This window comes from Mustelus asterias, unplaced genomic scaffold (assembly GCF_964213995.1).
Source record: "Mustelus asterias unplaced genomic scaffold, sMusAst1.hap1.1 HAP1_SCAFFOLD_195, whole genome shotgun sequence".
NCBI lineage: Eukaryota > Metazoa > Chordata > Chondrichthyes > Carcharhiniformes > Triakidae > Mustelus > Mustelus asterias.
This window is the reverse complement of record NW_027590188.1, coordinates 704544-723975: the sequence shown is the minus strand read 5'-3', so window position 1 is coordinate 723975 and position 19432 is coordinate 704544. Positions and strand designations below refer to the sequence as shown.

The 19432-nt window shown below is 47.2% G+C and overlaps 1 protein-coding gene across 1 annotated transcript in view; it reads left to right on the top strand.

The window, feature by feature from the left end:
- LOC144485493 (NACHT, LRR and PYD domains-containing protein 3-like) overlaps positions 1-19432 on the top strand; it is a 97267-nt gene that overhangs the window by 27758 nt on the left and 50077 nt on the right. The window contains exons 4-7 of the mRNA XM_078203639.1: positions 176-259; positions 10991-11151; positions 14209-14380; positions 14484-14549. Coding sequence (XP_078059765.1) covers positions 176-259; positions 10991-11151; positions 14209-14380; positions 14484-14549 — 483 coding nt within the window. The remainder of the gene's footprint in view (positions 1-175; positions 260-10990; positions 11152-14208; positions 14381-14483; positions 14550-19432) is intronic.

Genomic DNA, 19432 nt, shown 5'->3' with positions numbered 1-19432 from the left:
GCTGCCAGACCTGTTGGGATTTTCCAGCACCTTCTCTTTATATTTCAAGAATTGAACAGAATTAGCAGTGACTCCACGTCACAAAGAAATTTCCTGAAATATTACATGTAAAATGTATGGCTGTTATGGGGAGTTTCTCGGTGGAATTTTACATGGAAACTTGTATTTGTTACAGGGTGTCAGAATACGGGATCGTCTAACACCACCATGGCTGAAGGATCAGATCCAACATCTTCAACAAGAGTGAAAATGGATGCGGGTAGGTTCAGAAAATAATTAAAATCGTAATTTCTTACAGGACAAAGTTCCAGATTTTGAGCAAGAATCAACGGTTCAAATACAAAGTTAAAAGAGAACAGGGTCTGAGCAGGAAGAGGAATTGAGTGACCATCTAGAGGTTCATCCCAGTCACAGATGTAGGGAGCTCATGAGCTCTGGTACTGTCCAATAGATAGCTGGGGGCTATAAGGTGAATCTAGACAGTGACGAAACCAGAAAATCCCACTCGAGATCAACGGACCTTTCCATGATCTGCCCCTCCCCCGCTCTGATTCTCCTGCCATGTGGGACGGTAAAATACACCCCAACAAACTGCAGCACGGTTTAAACAGTGAGTTAAGATTCCAGCTGATACCACTGGACAAGTCAAATCTCAGGATCGAACCTGGCTTAATTGATCCTAACTTGTATTATTTATGTAGTGTTCGGATGTTTACTTTGGATGGCAACTACTGAACTGAGCCACTGACTCCATCCTCCCCGGGTTACACACTGTCTGATCTCACTGACTCCATCCTCCCCGGGTTACACACTGTTTGATCTCACTGACTCCATCCTCCCCGGGTTACACACTGTCTGATCTCACTGACTCCATCCTCCCCGGGTTACACACTGTCTGATCTCACTGACTCCATCCTCCCCGGGTTACACACAGTCTGATCTCACTGACTCCATCCTCCCCGGGTTACACACTGTCTGACCTCACTGACTCCATCCTCCCCGGGTTACACACTGTCTGATCTCACTGACCCCATCCTCCCCGGGTTACACACTGTCTGATCTCACTGACCCCATCCTCCCCGGGTTACACACTGTCTGATCTCACTGACTCCATCCTCCCCGGGTTACACACTGCTTGATCTCACTGACCCCATCCTCCCCGGGTTACACACTGCCTGATCTCACTGACCCCATCCTCCCCGGGTTACACACTGTCTGATCTCACTGACTCCATCCTCCCCGGGTTACACACTGTCTGATCTCACTGACTCCATCAAAGAAAATTACAGCACAGGAACAGGTCCTTAGGTCCTCTTAGCCTGACCATGCCGCCCGAATTAACTAAAATCCCCAACCCTTCCAGGAACCCTATCCCTCTATTCCCATCCTATTTATGTATTTGTCCAAATGCCCCTTGAAACTCACTATCGTATCTGTTTCGACTACCTCCCCCGGCAGTGAGTTCCAGACACCCACCACCCTCAGTGTAAAAAAACTTGCCTCGTACATCTCCTTTAAGTCTTGCCCCTCGCACCTTAAACCTATGCTCCCTAATAATTGTCTCTTCCACCCTGTGAAGCAGCTTCTGACTATCCACTCTGTCCATGCCCCTCATAATCTTGTAGACTTCTATCAAGTCGCACCTCAACCTCCGTCGTTCCAGTGAGGACAAACCAAATTTCTCCAAACTCTCTTCATAGCTAATGCCCTCCATACCAGGCAACATCCTTTCTGTACCCTCTCCAAAGCCTCCACATCCTTCTGGTAGTGTGACGACCAGTATTGAACACTATGTTCCCAGCGCAACCTAACTAAGGTTCTATAAAGCTGCAACATGTCTTGCCAATTTTTAAGCTCAATGCCCCAACCGATGAAGGCAAGCATGCCGTATGCCGCCTTGACTACCTCCTCCACCTGCATTGCCACTTTCAGTGACCTGTGTCCCTGTACACCCAGTTCCCTCTGCCAATCAATAATCTTAAGGGTTCTGTCATTTACTGTATATTTCCTATCTGTATTAGACCTTTCAAAATGCATTACCTCACATATGTCTGGATAAACTCTACCTGCCATCTCTCCACCCAAGCCTCCAAACGATCCATATCCTGCTGTATCCTCTGATGGTCATCATCGCTATCCGCAAATCCACCAACTTTTCTGTCGTCCACGAACTTACAAATCAATCTAGTTACATTTTCCTCCAAATCATTTATAGGAACAGCAAAGGTTCAAGCACTGATCCATGAGGAACGTTACTTGTCACAGGCCTCCATTCAGAAACACACCCTTCCACTTCTACCCTCTGTCTTCTTTGACTGAGCCAGTTCTGTATCCACCTTGCCAGCTCACCCCTGGTCCCATGCGACTGCACCTGCACCAGTCGGCCATGATGGACCTTGTCAAAGGCCTTACTGAAGTCTATATAAATAACGTCCACTGCCCTACCCTCATCAATCATCTTCGCCACTTCCTCAAAAAACTCGATGAAGTTAGTGAGACATGACCTCCCCTTCACAAAACCATGTTGCCTCTCGCTAATCTGTCCATACTCCCCGGGGTACACACTATCTGATCTCACTGACTCCATCCTCCCCGGGTTACACACTGTCTGATCTCACTGACTCCATCCCCCTCGTGTCACACACTGTCTGATCTCACTGACTCCATCCTCCCCGGGTTACACACTGTCTGATCTCACTGACTCCATCCTCCCCGGGTTACACACTGTCTGATCTCACTGACTCCATCCTCCCCGGGTTACACACTGTCTGATCTCACTGACTCCATCCTCCCCGGGTTACACACTGTCTGATCTCACTGACTCCATCCTCCCCGGGTTACACACTGTCTGATCTCACTGACTCCATCCTCCCCGGGTTACACACTGTCTGATCTCACTGACTCCATCCTCCCCGGGTTACACACTGTCTGATCTCACTGACTCCATCCTCCCCGGGTTACACACTGTCTGATCTCACTGACTCCATCCTCCCCGGGTTACACACTGTCTGATCTCACTGACTCCATCCTCCCCGGGGTTACACACTGTCTGATCTCACTGACTCCATCCTCCCCGGGTTACACACTGTCTGATCTCACTGACTCCATCCTCCCCGGGTTACACACTGTCTGATCTCATAGACTCCATCCTCCCCGGGTTACACACTGTCTGATCTCACTGACTCCATCCTCCCCGGGTTACACACTGTCTGATCTCACTGACTCCATCCTCCCCGGGTTACACACTGTCTGATCTCACTGACTCCATCCTCCCCGGGTTACACACTGTCTGATCTCACTGACTCCATCCTCCCCGGGTTACACACTGTCTGATCTCACTGACTCCATCCTCCCCGGGTTACACACTGTCTGATCTCACTGACTCCATCCTCCCCGGGTTACACACTGTCTGATCTCACTGACTCCATCCTCCCCGGGTTACACACTGTCTGATCTCACTGACTCCATCCTCCCCGGGTTACACACTGTCTGATCTCACTGACTCCATCCTCCCCAGGTTACACACTGTCTGATCTCACTGACTCCATCCTCCCCGGGTTACACACTGTCTGATCTCACTGACTCCATCCTCCCCGGGTTACACACTGTCTGATCTCACTGACTCCATCCTCCCCGGGTTACACACTGTCTGATCTCACTGACTCCATCCTCCCCGGGTTACACACTGTCTGATCTCACTGACCCCATCCTCCCCGGGTTACACACTGTCTGATCTCACTGACCCCATCCTCCCCGGGTTACACACTGTCTGATCTCACTGACTCCATCCTCCCCGGGTTACACACTGTCTGATCTCACTGACTCCATCCTCCCCGGGTTACACACTGTCTGATCTCACTGATGAAGTTTCAAGAAAATAATAAAATATTTATTAAACAAGGAAAGAGAAACTGTAAAACTGCTTTCTAGGTATATAAATATTTAAAAGGTAACATGTTCTGAAATCTATTCAACGCTTTGATGTTCTCGATGAGTAAACAGTACATGTAAATCAGTAGGCAAACTGTGGGCAGATACACCACTCTGTGGCCATGTGACAGATGTTTCCCAAGCACCCTCTGTGGATTTTCTTTTATCAATCCTTCATTCTCAATGCTGATCTCACTGAGGCAACTTTTTTTAATTCATTCATGAGACTTGGGCGTTGCTGGCTGGCCAGCGTTTATTGTTCATTCCTAGTTGCCCTTAGTGAGTTGCTAAGATATTTCAGAGGGCAATTGAGAGTCAACCACAGAGCTGTCGCTCTGGAGTCACATGTAGGCCAGACCACGTAAGGACAGCAGACTTCCCTCCCTAAAGGACATCAGTGAAGCATTAACAATGCTGACCATCAACACTGTTTCCATGGTCATCGGTAGATTCTTAATTCCAGATTTTTTTAAAAATTCAAATTTCGCAAGCTGCCATGGCGGGATTCGAACCCGGTCCCCGAAACACTAGCTGAGTTTCTGGATGAATAGTCTAGCATTAATAAAACTAGGCCATTGCTTCATTTGGACTCTGTTTTCCATATGAGTGATGCAATCTTTGCTGTTGAAGAGCACGCTTTGGAATCTTCTCCAATTGATGCTTCTATTGAATGTCTTCATCAAGAATACACTGCCAGGATTTCAGCCTCTCTTTATTGTGTCCATCTGCCCTGGATCACCACATAGATTCAAGCTTCACTTGCCGCAAACTGGCTATGGCACGTAGCCATGTCAACAGAACACAATATAATCAGAAGTTGGTGATAGCTTATTGAATCCTATCGGCCTCAATAAGTTGTCACCAACTTCTGATTACATCCGAGGTCTGGCTTCTTGTAAAATGAATTTAAAATCGGCTTCTTGCAGTTGTCTGTACCTCTTGGGACTTTCACTGCTCCTTTCTGTAACAACACTGAACATGACCTTGTTCAGATTCCCACTGTTCGGTGGCACAGTAGTTGGCACTGCTGCATCACAGTGTCAGGGACCCAGGAATCGATTCCAGCCTTGGGTGTCTGTGTGGAGTCTGCACAATCTCCCCAGTCTGCATGGGTTTCCTCCGGTTCCTCACACACTCCAAAGATGTGCATGTTAGATACACTGGCCATGCTAAATTTTCCCCAAAGGATATGCGGGGTGAATGACCTCCTACACTGTAGGAATTCTATGATTCTTCCTTTCTTCCTGGAACTTTCTTTTGTTCTATTCCCTGGTTTCCAAAGAACATCTTTTCTTCATCATGGGACCAGCCACCCTGCAGTCCCTATTCATGTTTTCCCTGTCCGAGCAGTTTACTTGAAAGCTGCTGACCCGTGAAAAATAAATTTTCTTGTCACTACATTTAATTGGCCCCTTAATGGGCTAAATTGACAGGTTGATTTGTGGCGAGAGTCAGAGGTGTGTCTGCCACTGAAATATTGCATGAGCAATAATGTTGAAATGCGCACCCAATGTCTTCTCCCATGATTTCGCACACGTCTGAGTCAGGCACATCCCCACCTGCCCAAAGTAAAATTCTGGCCAATGTTCATGGGTTATTGAAGTGATCACAGTGAGAAGTCTCACAACACCAGGTTAAAGTCCAACAGGTTTATTTGGTAGCAAAATCCACCAGCTTTCAGAGCGCTTGCTACTCCTTCGTCAGGTGAGTGGGAGTTCTGATCACAAACAGGGCACAAAGACAAACTCAATTTACAAAATAATGGTTGGAATGTGAGTCTTTACAGGTAATCAAGTCTCAAAGGTACAGACAATGTGAGTGGAGAGAGCGTTAAGCACAGGTTAAAGAGATGTGTATTATCTCCAGACAGGACAGTTAGTGAGATTTTGCAAGCCCAGGCAAGTCATGGGAGTTACAAATAGTGTGACATGAACCCAAGATCCCGGTTGAGGCTGTCCTCGTGTGTGCGGAACTTGCTATCAGTCTCTGCTCAGCGACTCTGCGCTGTCGTGAAGGCCGCCTTGGAGAACGCTTACCCGAAGATCAGAGGCCGAATGCCCATGACCGCTGAAGTGTTCCCCAACAGGAAGAGAACACTGTTGCCTGGTGATTGTCGACCGGTGTTCATTTATCCACTGTTGTAGCGTCTGCATGGTCTCCCCAATGTGCCATGCCTCGGGACATCCTTTCCTGCAGCGTATCAGGTAGACAACGTTGTCCGAGTTGCAAGAGTATGTACCGTGTACCTGGTGGATGGTGCTCTCACGTGAGATGATGGCATCTGTGTCGATGATCCGGCACGTCTTGCAGAGGTTGCTGTGGCAGGGTTGTGTGGTGTTGTGGTCACTGTTCTCCTGAAGGCTGGGTAGTTTGCTGCGGATAATGGTCTGTTTGACATCGTGCAGTTGTTTGAAGGCAAGAAGTGGGGGTGTGGGGATGGCCTTGGCGAGATGTTCGTCTTCATCAATGACATGTTGAAGGCTCCGGAGAAGATGTCGTAGCTTTTCTGCTCCAGGGAAGTACTGGACGACGATGGGTACTCTGTCCACCGTGTCCGTGTTTGTCGGTGCTGTGGCGCGTCGGAACTGTTGATTGATGAGTCGAGCGCCATATCCTGTTCTTATGAGGGCATCTTTCAGCATCTGGAGGCGTCTGTTGCGATCCTCCTCATCCGAGCAAATCCTGTGTATACGGAGGGCTTGTCCGTAGGGGATGGATTCTTTAATGTGTTTACGGTGGAAGCTGGAGAAGTGGAGCATCGTGAGGTAATCCGTGCGCTTGCGGTACAGTGAAGTGCTGAGGGGACCGTCCTTGATGGAGATGTGTGTGTCCAAGAATGCAACCGATTCCGGAGAGTAGTCCATGGTGAGTCTGATGGTGGGATGGAACTTGTTGATGTCGTCATATAGTTGTTTCAGTGATTGTTCACCATGACCCCAAAGGAAGAAAATGTCATCGATGTATCTAGTGTATAGCATCAGTTGAAGGTCCTGTGCGGTGAAGCAGTCTTGTTCGAACCTGTGCATGAAGATGTTGGCATATTGAGGTGTGAATTTTGTCCCCATGGCTGTTCCGTGTGTCTGGATGAAGAACTGGTTGTTGAAGGTGAAGACATTGTGGTCCAGGAACAAAGAACAAAGAAAAAAACAACACAACACAGGAACAGGCCCTTCGGCCCTCAAGCCTGCGCCGCTCCCTGGTCCAAACTAGACCATTCTTTTGTATCCCTCCATTCCCACTCCGTTCATATAGCTGTCTAGATAAGTCTTAAACGTTCCCAGTGTGTCCGCCTCCACCACCTTGCCCAGCAGCGCATTCCAGGCCCCCACCACCCTCTGTGTAAAATACGTCCTTCTGATATCCGTGTTAAACTCCCCCCCCCCCCCCCCCCCTCACCTTGAACCTATGACCCCTCGTGAACGTCACCACCGACCTGGGAAAAAGCTTCCCACCGTTCACCCTATCTATGCCTTTCATAATTTTATGCACCTCTATTAGGTCTCCCCTCATCCTCCGTCTTTCCAGGGAGAACAACCCCAGTTTACCCAATCTCTCCTCATAACTAAGCCCTTCCATACCAGGCAACATCCTGGTAAACCTCCTCTGCGCTCTCTCTAAAGCCTCCACGTCCTTCTGGTAGTGTGGCGACCAGAACTGGACGCAGTTTTCCAAATGCGGCTGAACCAACGTTCTATACAACTGCAACATCAGACCCCAACTTTTATACTCTATGCCCCGTCCTATAAAGGCAAGCATGCCATATGCCTTATTCACTACCTTCTCCACCTGTGACGTCACTTTCAAGGATCTGTGGACTTGCACACACAGGTCCCTCTGCGTATCTACACCCTTTATGGTTCTGCCATTTATCGTATAGCTCCCCCTTACGTTAGTTCTACCAAAATGCATCACTTCGCATTTATCTGGATTGAACTCCATCTGCCATTTCTTTGCCCAAATTTCCAGCCTATCTATATCCTTCTGTAGCCTCTGACAATGTTCCTCACTATCTGCAAGTCCAGCCATTTTCGTGTCGTCCGCAAACTTACTGATCATCCCAGTTACACCTTCTTCCATGATCATTTATATAAATCACAAACAGCAGAGGTCCCAATACAGAGCCCTGTGGAGCACCACTAGTCACAGGCATCCAGCCAGATAAAGACCCTTCCACTACCACCCTCTGTCTTCTGTGACCAAGCCAGTTCTCCACCCATCTAGCCACCTCCCCCTTTATCCCATGAGATCCAACCTTTTGCACCAACCTACCATGAGGGACTTTGTCAAACGCTTTACTAAAGTCCATATAGACGACATCCACGGCCCTTCCCTCGTCAACCATTCTAGTCACTTCTTCAAAAAACTCCACCAGGTTAGTGAGGCATGACGTCCCTCTCACAAAACCATGCTGACTATCGTTAATGAGTTTATTCCTTTCTAAATGCGCATACATCCTATCTCTAAGAATCCTCTCCAACAACTTCCCCACCACAGACGTCAAGCTCACCGGCCTATAATTACCCGGGTTATCCTTCCTACCCTTCTTAAATAACGGGACCACATTAGCTATCCTCCAATCCTCTGGGACCTCACCTGTGTCCAGTGACGAGACAGAGATTTGCGTCAGAGGCCCAGCGATTTCATCTCTCGTCTCCCTGAGCAGCCTGGGATAGATTCCATCAGGCCCTGGGGATTTGTCAGTCTGTATATTCCCTAAAAAACCTAACACTTCCTCCCTTGTAATGGAGATTTTCTCTAACGGGTCAACACTCCCCTCCGAGACACTCCCAGTCAACACATCCCTCTCCTTTGTGAATACCGACGCAAAGTATTCATTTAGGACCTCCCCTACTTGTATGGGCTCGAAGCATAATTCCCCACTGAATGAAGTGGATGAAGCGGATGAGTTGTAAAATCTGGAGACTGGCAGTTGTCGGCGTTGAGTACAGAGGCAGTTGCAGCAATGCCATCGTCGTGGGCAATGCTGGTGTAGAGTGCTGAGACATCCATTGTGACCAGGAGTGCTCCTGGTTCAACTGCTCCATGTGTGCTGAGTTTCTGTAGGAAGTCCGTAGTGTCGCGACAAAAGCTGGGGGTTCTTTGTACAATGGGTTTCAGGATGCCCTCGACGTAGCCGGAGAGGTTCTCGCACAGGATCCCATTGCCCGATACGATGGGACGGCCGGGTGTGGTTGCCTTTTGTATCTTCGGGAGGCCAAGTTCCGCACACATGAGGACGGCCTCAACCGGGATCTTGGGTTCATGTCACACTATCTGTAACCCCCATGACTTGCCTGGGCTTGCAAAATCTCACTAACTGTCCTGTCTGGAGACAATACACATCTCTTTAACCTGTGCTTAACGCTCTCTCCACTCACATTGTCTGTACCTTTAAGACTTGATTACCTGTAAAGACTCGCATTCCAACCATTATTTTGTAAATTGAATTTGTGACTTTGTGCCCTGTTTGTGAACAGAACTCCCACCCACCTGACGAAGGGGCAGCGCTCTGAAAGTTAGTGGATTTTGCTGCCAAATAAACCTGTTGGACTTTAACTTGGTGTTGTGAGACTTCTCACTGTGTTTACCCCAGTCCAATGCCGGCATCTCCACATTATTGAAGTGAGGTCAGGGGGAAGGGAGGGGACGGCCACCATGGTCTGAATCTACCATCAACAACTCATTTACCGATAAGGTGGATAGAACAGTGTGAAGGGTATCAGCTGATGTGACTGGACAATGAGAAATATCCAGGTTTGAGACGATAAGCAGCATTAACCATCCAATTGGAATAGAAACTAATGAGTACTAATTTACCACATGACTGTGGCCCTGTAGCACAAAAGAAACGATGATATATATCACTATTTGGAAGCTCTGCCACTTAATTGGAGATGATGGTGTCCCCATATTTTCCCCACTTGTCCTGGATAGTTGGATCTGTTAACTCGGGGGCGGCTAGTTTTCAAATGGATTGGATTAAAATAGCCCTCTTGACCTTTTCGGGAAAGCAAGAAATTTCAGGAACACTGAAATTAAACAATAGAAACCATTGAATCCCCAGAGTGCAGAAGGAGGCCATTCACCCCATCGAGTCTGCACCGACTCTCAAAGAGCATCTTTCCCAGGCCCACTCCACCACCCTGTGCTCATAACCTTGTACGTTTACCATGGCTAATCCACCTAACCTACACATATTTGGACACCATGGGGTAATTTATCATGTCCAATCCATCTAACCTGCACATCTTTCGGACTGGGGGGAGGAAACCGGAACACCCGGAGGAAACCCACACAGACACAGGGAGAACATGCAAACGCCACACAGTTTCTCAATGCCTGAATTAAACCTGGGTCCCTGGCGCTGTGAGGCAGCAGTACAAAGACAAAGAATTCCCAGTGTTACATCAAAATAGAAATCTATCTGAAGCCAATAAACTGAAGCTAGGTTGTGTGACAAATTGTACATTTTTAATGAATTGATGATACAGATTAATGGAAAGTAGCACATGTGTTGTATCTGCCTTTCCACACATTGTTTCTGGTTCTGCCATTCTGCTCTCTTCCCCTCTATGGAAGTGACCCAGCAGCGAGGACCTGCATGGAGAGTGGCAGAGAGATGTGAGGAAAAGTTTGAATGAAGTGGGGAAATGGTAAGGATGGTGGGGGAAGTGCAAAGGCGAGTGGGGGAAGCGGCTGTCAGGAAACCACTTGGAAATTCCAATGAAACTGTTAGTTTTTCATTTGTATACCGATTACCGGTTCTTAATGCAGCATTGAGCTGGGACCGCGCCTGCATTGGGATTCTCCAGGTTAACTTGTAATTAAAGTGTTTGATACAGGATCTCCCAGGGATGTCACTCACTATGATGTCACAGGCTCTGATACCACATCTGAGCATGTGCAGGACGTGTTCCCCCAGGTGCTGCAGCAAAGCAAATAAACACAGCTTTAATAAGCTGGTTCACAGGAGGATTCGGTTGTTTGGAATGAGAGGAATGTGACCGTCTGGGTAAAAAATTGATAATGTGTTGGTATTTCTTTGCTTTCACAAATCCAGACTCTACACTCACTGAGTTCTTCACAAATTGCGACGATTACCTGTTGTTCCGATTAACCAAATTTTACCGGGATAGACTGGAACAGGCGATTGAAGAAGGGGTGGAAGGTTTGGCTCTCATGTTAATCGGCGAGGACCATTTCAGTGGACAAGAATATCAGGTAAGATGTAGATTGAATTCCATCTCTTCACACATCACAGAACCTACAGAATAGAAACAAAGAAATAATGTGGAAAAAATACCTCAGTCTGTCTACTGCATCTTCCTACATGTTGTCGTTTGCATGATGTACTGAAAATTGAATTGTTGACTAATCATACCAATCGGTAGGTCTACAGCAGTCCCATGTTTGGAATGAGACAAACCCCAGTGTTTTAGAACCTTTGGAGCCATAAAAAGGCCAGAATTATTTTGTAAGTGACATGATCTCACTGACAGGAACCTTGCATCAGCAGGTGGTGGGGATCCAGGAAGCTGCTGTCCTTATTAAAGGTGGCAGCTTCTACCCAAACCTGTCAGCCCAGTCAGACAGCCGGTACCTCAGCAGCAACGCCATAAGCTGCATCTGGAGGGTGAGTGCAGATCAATGGCCATGAGCCCTGAAATTCAGACAAGTTAGGTCTGGGGGCCAGAGAGAGACCAGACCCCAGAAAGACCGGGTTTCTTTGAGGGCAGGCAGCACCGATGCCTTGGCATATCTATTGCCCCAAAGGATAGGCCCATCTGTGCACCAAATAGTGTCCAAAAAAGAGGCCTTCCCCGAGAATAGATTTTGAGGCCACCATCTGGAATGCCATCAAATGCCTTCCTCTGCCATTTTGCCACCTTCCCGCCTGGCAGCCCATCTCCAAATAGCCTGTAAAATCCCAACCATAGAAACTTCCTTCCCCCAAACATCCTGAAAATTCGCTGGTCAAATTTCTGATATGTTATTATCTGAAATAAATCTAGATAACTTACTTTGGCATGATCAAAGCTGACTATCATTCAGTCTCACGAAGGATCTTCTTGCACAATTGGCCACTTGCTTATGAGATGTTGGAATTAAATTTCCAAAAGCGTACAATGTCTCGCTGCTCGGGGTCAAAACATGAGCCAACCCTGATTGGGTAGACCATATGGCCCTGGGCATCATTTTATTAACAGCAGTCAATTAAGAAGTCACTGCTGGGACTTGTATCCAACTGAGATTCGCTTCCCAGAGCTAATAGCTTAATCAATGGATCGTTTGCACTACAGGCTCAGTAATGTCAGTGTTGGAATTGATCTCTGCTGTGACTGCAGGAAAAAGGAGATGGCACCTTCATGCTGAGCTTCCCTTCAAGGCAAGATTGCCTTTTGTTCAGCCATGCCAGGGCATGACAGGCAGGTCCCAGCAATTAGTGGGTTCACCTTCCATCGCTGATCATAGCTGGAAGCGCTAGTCATTGCTGCCAGGGTCCATCCATGAATCAAGGAGCATTCATAAAGGACGCCCTCTCCAAGCAGCCAAAGTTTAGCTGAAAGTTGCCGCACACAGGCATTGCCCAACTATTGTAAAGTTCCAGTGGGGCAGGAAGGAAGCTTCACAGGGGTATTTCATTGGTGTAATGGGATGCCCATCTGGGGGCCCCACCACAGAGATTCCGACCTCTTCTAAGGTCCCATAATCCTGTCACATGGTTCTCAAATTGTGAAAATGAGAGAAATAATGAGTACAGAAATAAACAACCATTCCAAGGTGGATCCTGCGTTTACTTTCCTCTCCAGCAATCACTTATTCTAACCCGAACCTTACGCTTACTATCTGTTAATATTCCATCCAGTTGGACCAGTCCTGCTTCTTGCTCTCCTTTGCTATTAATTTATTATCCAATATATCAACAAAATAAAATTAACTTCTACATCACAACAACATATTTTAACCATTTTACACTAAAACAATATCCAGTCTGACCCATAAGACTGTAAATGTGTGACCTCTGGCTGAATGTTGGAAACAATCCGTAAACATGTACTTCAGCGTACGGCCACAATCGATTTGCCATTTAATCTTCACAACTCTATTGTAACAAGTCCTAAATTCTCAAATCTCTGTTATAACATCAAACCATTCACCTCCAGTAACATCCGGATATATTCTCAGGACAGTTTTCTAATTGTTTTTATTTTCCTATAATGGAGGGTCCGAAATAATCCGTAACCGAGTGAAACTCTGACCATGTGCTCTTGGTTTGGATGGCACTCCTCCCCAGGGAAACATCAGCATCTTGAGCACATCTACTCTGTAGCCTTTTTCTTTAAACTGCTGAAGAACACCCTAAAGCCACAGGGCGTTGTGTGATAAAGTTACTGGAATGTTATGGATCACATCTATAAGGACTGTTGTCACCAAAAGAGGATTTTGCTCTGAGTTTATTCAAGCAAAGGTCTTCAGGGGATGTTTAACAGTTAAGTGTATTCTTTCCCTTATTTGAATCATTTGTTAACCTTAATGCAATACCATCACAATTGGCCTGAGCTACTTTTTCAGAAAACCTTTGCAGAATAGAAAAATTTTAAAAAAACATTTTGACAGCTGTTTCAAGCTTCCCTTTGCGGTTCGTGCACCCTTCTATGTGCACTACCTCATTCAGACCACTACTCGAGGCTGAGACTTCCGATGTCTTACTGTCCCTTCTGCCTCTCGACTTTCCTCACCTCCTGACGACATTTCTGTGCACCCTGCTTTGTATTGGGTTCATGGTCCGATTTCTCCTCTTTTTGTGGGTTGTAAACTCTGAATGTAAACTGGTGATGAATGTTAAAACTTTGTGAACATGGTTAGTGACATTTCACACTCACTGGAAACATGCAAAATAATGGCTTCAGATATTTCAGTTAATTATGTGAAAATGATTGAATCTTTGGTCAATTCTCCTGATGGAGAAATCAACAATGTTTTGATTCATCTGTGGTAATTCCTGAGACAGCTGCAGCACGGGATCACTTGTGTGCCAAACTGAGAGCGGTATTCCAGCCATTAAATTTAGTTTATTCACATTCATTTGAAGGAATGATGGAATCAAGATGTGTGGAGAATATTCATCAATTGTCAGAATGACATTTCACCTAAAGAAGTCGCTGCTTCCTTCCTCAAAACAACTGGGAAATCCCATCCCTGAGCAAGTCCTTTCCTTCCCTTTCCCAGTGTTTATCGTTCACACCTCATCAATATATTCATTATTATTCTTCACAGAAAGTCAGTGAGCTCGTGCAGAACGGAAACAGGGCGGGCAGTGCCAAACTTCTCCTCAATCTGGTTATGGAGAAAGGATCTCGGGCTCGAAGGATGATGTGGGAATCCTTTGTGAAAATGCACCACAGCTTACGGAAATTGGGCACAATACTGAGAGAAATACAGGAACTTGGTATGGTAAAATCACACTGAATTCAGTTTCAGACCCAAACACTGCAAACTTTACTACAATATTACACAGACCTGATTTCATGGAAGTTAATTCTTTTCAACAGGTTCTGATCCAATTAATTATATGAAAGTTGGAGAAGAATTATCAGAAATACCCAGCCACCTGAAAGGTAAGGGAGGAAATGGGGATTTCAGACAATTCATTTGACTTGTGAGAAGCTGGGTATTTGAAAATACATCTTTGCCTCGAGGTTATCAGAATTAGAGATACAGAAATTCATAGGGTCGAGAAGCAGGACTAAAACTTGTTTGGAAATCATCAATTCTTGTGAATTCAGCATCGATGTAAGATTCAATCCATGTGACTTCTGACATTTCTTGTAATTATAGGGATATTGATTCACTTCCTTAAATTCACAAAACCGCGTACATGCTTGGCGGGACCCTGATACAGTTTTAAACCCTGTACTCACCTGGCAGGATCCTGATTCACTGAGAAACCCTGTCCACACCTGGCAGGAACCTGATTCACTGCGAAACCCTGTACTCACCTGGCAGGATCCTGATTCACTGAGAAACCCTGTACACACCTGGCAGGATCCTGATTCACTGAGAAACCCTGTACTCACCTGGCAGGATCCTGATTCACTGAGAAACACCGTACTCACCTGGCAGGATCCTGATTCACTGAGAAACCCTGTACTCACCCGGCAGGATCCTGATTCACTGAGAAACCCTGTACTCACCCGGCAGGATCCTGATTCACTGAGAAACCCTGTACTCACCTGGCAGGATCCTGATTCACTGAGAAACCCTGTACACACCTGGCCAGAGCCTGATTCACTGAGAAACCCTGTACTCACCTGGCAGGATTCTGATTCACTGAGAAACCCTGTACTCACCTGGCAGGATTCTGATTCACTGAGAAACCCTGTACTCACCTGGCAGGATTCTGATTCACTGAGAAACCCTGTACTCACCTGGCAGGATTCTGATTCACTGAGAAACTCTGTACACACCTGGCCAGAGCCTGATTCACTGAGAAACCCTGTACTCACCCGGCAGGATCCTGATTCACTGAGAAACCCTGTACTCACCTGGCAGGATCCTGATTCACTGAGAAACCCTGTACACACCTGGCCAGAGCCTGATTCACTGAGAAACCCTGTACTCACCTGGCAGGATCCTGATTCACTGAGAAACCCTGTACTCACCTGGCAGGATCCTGATTCACTGAGAAACCCTGTACACACCTGGCAGGATCCTGATTCACTGAGAAACACCGTACTCACCTGGCAGGATTCTGATTCACTGAGAAACTCTGTACACACCTGGCAGGATCCTGATTCACTGAGAAACACCGTACTCACCTGGCAGGATTCTGATTCACTGAGAAACTCTGTACACACCTGGCAGGATCCTGATTCACTGAGAAACACCGTACTCACCTGGCAGGATCCTGATTCACTGAGAAACCCTGTACTCACCTGGCAGGACCCTTACACGGCGTGAAACCCTGTACACACCAAGCAGGATGCTGATACACCGTGTGAAACCTGGCAGGATCCTGATTCACTGAGAAACCCTGTACACACCTGGCAGGATCCTGATTCACTGAGAAACCCTGTACTCACCCGGCAGGATCCTGATTCACTGAGAAACCCTGTACTCACCTGGCAGGATTCTGATTCACTGAGAAACTCTGTACACACCTGGCCAGAGCCTGATTCACTGAGAAACCCTGTACTCACCTGGCAGGATTCTGATTCACTGAGAAACCCTGTACTCACCTGGCAGGATTCTGATTCACTGAGAAACCCTGTACTCACCTGGCAGGATCCTGATTCACTGAGAAACTCTGTACTCACCTGGCAGGATCCTGATTCACTGAGAAACCCTGCACACACCTGGCAGGATCCTGATTCACTGAGAAACCCTGTACTCACCTGGCAGGATTCTGATTCACTGAGAAACCCTGTACTCACCCGGCAGGATTCTGATTCACTGAGAAACCCTGTACTCACCTGGCAGGATCCTGATTCACTGAGAAACTCTGTACACACCTGGCAGGATCCTGATTCACTGAGAAACACTGTACACACCTGGCAGGATTCTGATTCACTGAGAAACCCTGTACTCACCTGGCAGGATCCTGATTCACTGAGAAACCCTGTACTCACCCGGCAGGATCCTGATTCACTGAGAAACCCTGTACTCACCTGGCAGGATCCTGATTCACTGAGAAACACTGTACACACCTGGCAGGATCCTGATTCACTGAGAAACACCGTACTCACCTGGCAGGATCCTGATTCACTGAGAAACCCTGTACTCACCTGGCAGGACCCTTACACGGCGTGAAACCCTGTACACACCAAGCAGGATGCTGATACACCGTGTGAAACCTGGCAGGATCCTGATGCAATGTGAAACCGTGTACACACCTGGCTGGGTGCTGAGGCGCTGTGCCCACCTGGCTGGGTGCTGAGGCGCTGTGCCCACCTGGCTGGGTGCTGAGGCGCTGTGCCCACCTGGCTGGGTGCTGAGGCGCTGTGCCCACCTGGCTGGGTGCTGAGGCGCTGTGCCCACCTGGCTGGGTGCTGAGGCGCTGTGCCCACCTGGCTGGGTGCTGAGGCGCTGTGCCCACCTGGCTGGGTGCTGAGGCGCTGTGCCCACCTGGCTGGGTGCTGAGGCGCTGTGCCCACCTGGCTGGGTGCTGAGGCGCTGTGCCCACCTGGCTGGGCCCTGAGGCGCTGTGCCCACCTGGCTGGGCCCTGAGGCGCTGTGCCCACCTGGCTGGGCCCCGAGATGGAGGGGTATTTCCATACGGTCGCATGTGGTATACAGTTTTCTCCCTCCGAGTGTGCACAGCAGCACAGGTTAAAAACAGTAAAAATCTGCTATGATCGCATTCAGCCGCTGAGCAATCTGTGCCCCAACTCCTCACAATATCCAGAACTCTGCTGCAGAAACATCACTGAAGGATTCAAACGTTGAACGACTGGAATCTCCATTGTTGTACAATCAGGATCACGTGGGGATTTGTACTGTGTACAATACACGGCAGCTTGGATAGTATTCACCATTAGAGAGAAAATATTACCTGCAAAGAAACCTGCATTCAGTAAATTTAGAATAAGAACATAAGAAATAGAAACAGGTGTTGGCCATCTGGCCCCTCAAGCCTGCTCCGCCATTCAATAAGATCATGGCTGATCTGATAGTGGGTTCAGTTCCACTTACCCGCCCGCTCCCCATAACCCTTAATTCCCTTATTGGCAAAAAATCTATCTATCTGCGACTTAAACACATTTAATGAAGTAGCCTCTACTGCTTCATTGGGCAGAGAATTCCAAAGATTCACTACCCTCTGGGAGAAGAAGTTCCTCCTCAACTCTGTTCTAAATTGACTCCCCCGTATTTTGAGGCTATGCCCCTAGTTCTTGTTTCCATTGTAAGTGGAAACAATCTTGATGTTTGGACCCTGTCTAGCCCTTTCATTATCTTATATGTCTCTATAAGATCTCCCCTCAACCTTCTAAACTCCAAAGAGTACAGGCCCAGTTTGCTCAATCTCTCCTCATCAGTCAACCCCCTCATCTCTGGAATCAACCTGGTGAACCTTCTCTGCACCCCTTCCAAAGCCAATACATCCTTTCTTAAATAAGGGGACCAAAACTGTACACAGTACTCTAGGTGCGGCCTCACCAGTACCCTGTACAGTTGCAGCAAGACCTCCCTGCTTTTATACTCCATCCCTCTCGCGATAAAGGCCAACATTCCATTTGCCTTCTTGACCACCTGCTGCACCTGCAAACTGTGTTTTTGTGATTCATGCACAAGGACCCCCAGGTCCCTCTGCACAGTAGCATGTTGTAATTTTTCACCATTTAAATAATAGTCCCTTTTCCTATTATTCCTTCCGAAGTGGATAACCCCACACTTAACATCGTCATACTCCATCTGCCAGATCCTCGCCCACTCACTTAACCTATCCAAATCTCTCTGCAGACTCTGTGTCTTCCACGCAATTTGCTTTCCCATCCGCATTGTGTCATCCGCAAACTTTGTTACCCTACACTCGGTCCCCTCCTCCAGATCATCGATGTATATGGTAAATAGTTGAGGCCCCAGCACCGATCCCTGCGGCACGCCACTAGTCACGGATTGCCAACCAGGAAAGCACCCATTTATACCTACTCTCTGTTTTCTGTTAGATAGCCAATCTTCAATCCACGCTAACACTTTACCCCCAACTCCGTGCACCTTTATCTTTTGCAGTAACCTTTTGTGAGGCACCTTATCGAAAGCCTTCTGGAAATGCAAATACAATGCATCCACCTGTCAACTGCACTCGTCATCTCCTCAAAAAACTCAGGAAATTAGTCAAACATGATTTTCCCTTCATGAATCCATGCTGCGTCTGCTTGATTGAACCATTCTTTTCCAGGTGTCCTGCTATTTCTTCCTTAATGATAGATTCCAGCATTTTCCCAACTACGGATGTTAAGCTAACCGGCCTGTAGTTACCTGCCTTTTGTCTACCTCCTTTTTTAAACAGTGGCGTTACATTAGCTGTTTTCCAATCAGCTGGCACCTCCCCAGAGCCCAGTGAATTTTGACAGATTACAACTAATGCATTTGCTATTGCCTCTGCCGTTTCTTTCAGTACCCTGGGATGCATTCCATCCGGACAAGGGGACTTGTCTACTTTTAGTCCCATTAGCCTACCCAGCACTACCTCTTTAGTAATAGTGATCGTTTTAAGGTCCTCATCCCCTACAGTCCCATGACCGTCTATTTTTGGTATGCTATTTGTGTCCTCCACTGTGAAGACTGACACAAAAAACTTGTTCAAGGCCTCAGCCATTTCCTCGTTTCCCATTATTAAATCCCACTTCTCATCTTCTAAGGGACCAACATTTACTTTAGCCAATCTTTTCCTTTTTATATATTTGTGAAAACTCTTACTATCAGTTTTTACATTTTGCGCTAGTTTACTTTCATACTCTATCTTTCCTTTCTTTATTGCTTTCTTAGTAGTTTGTTGCTT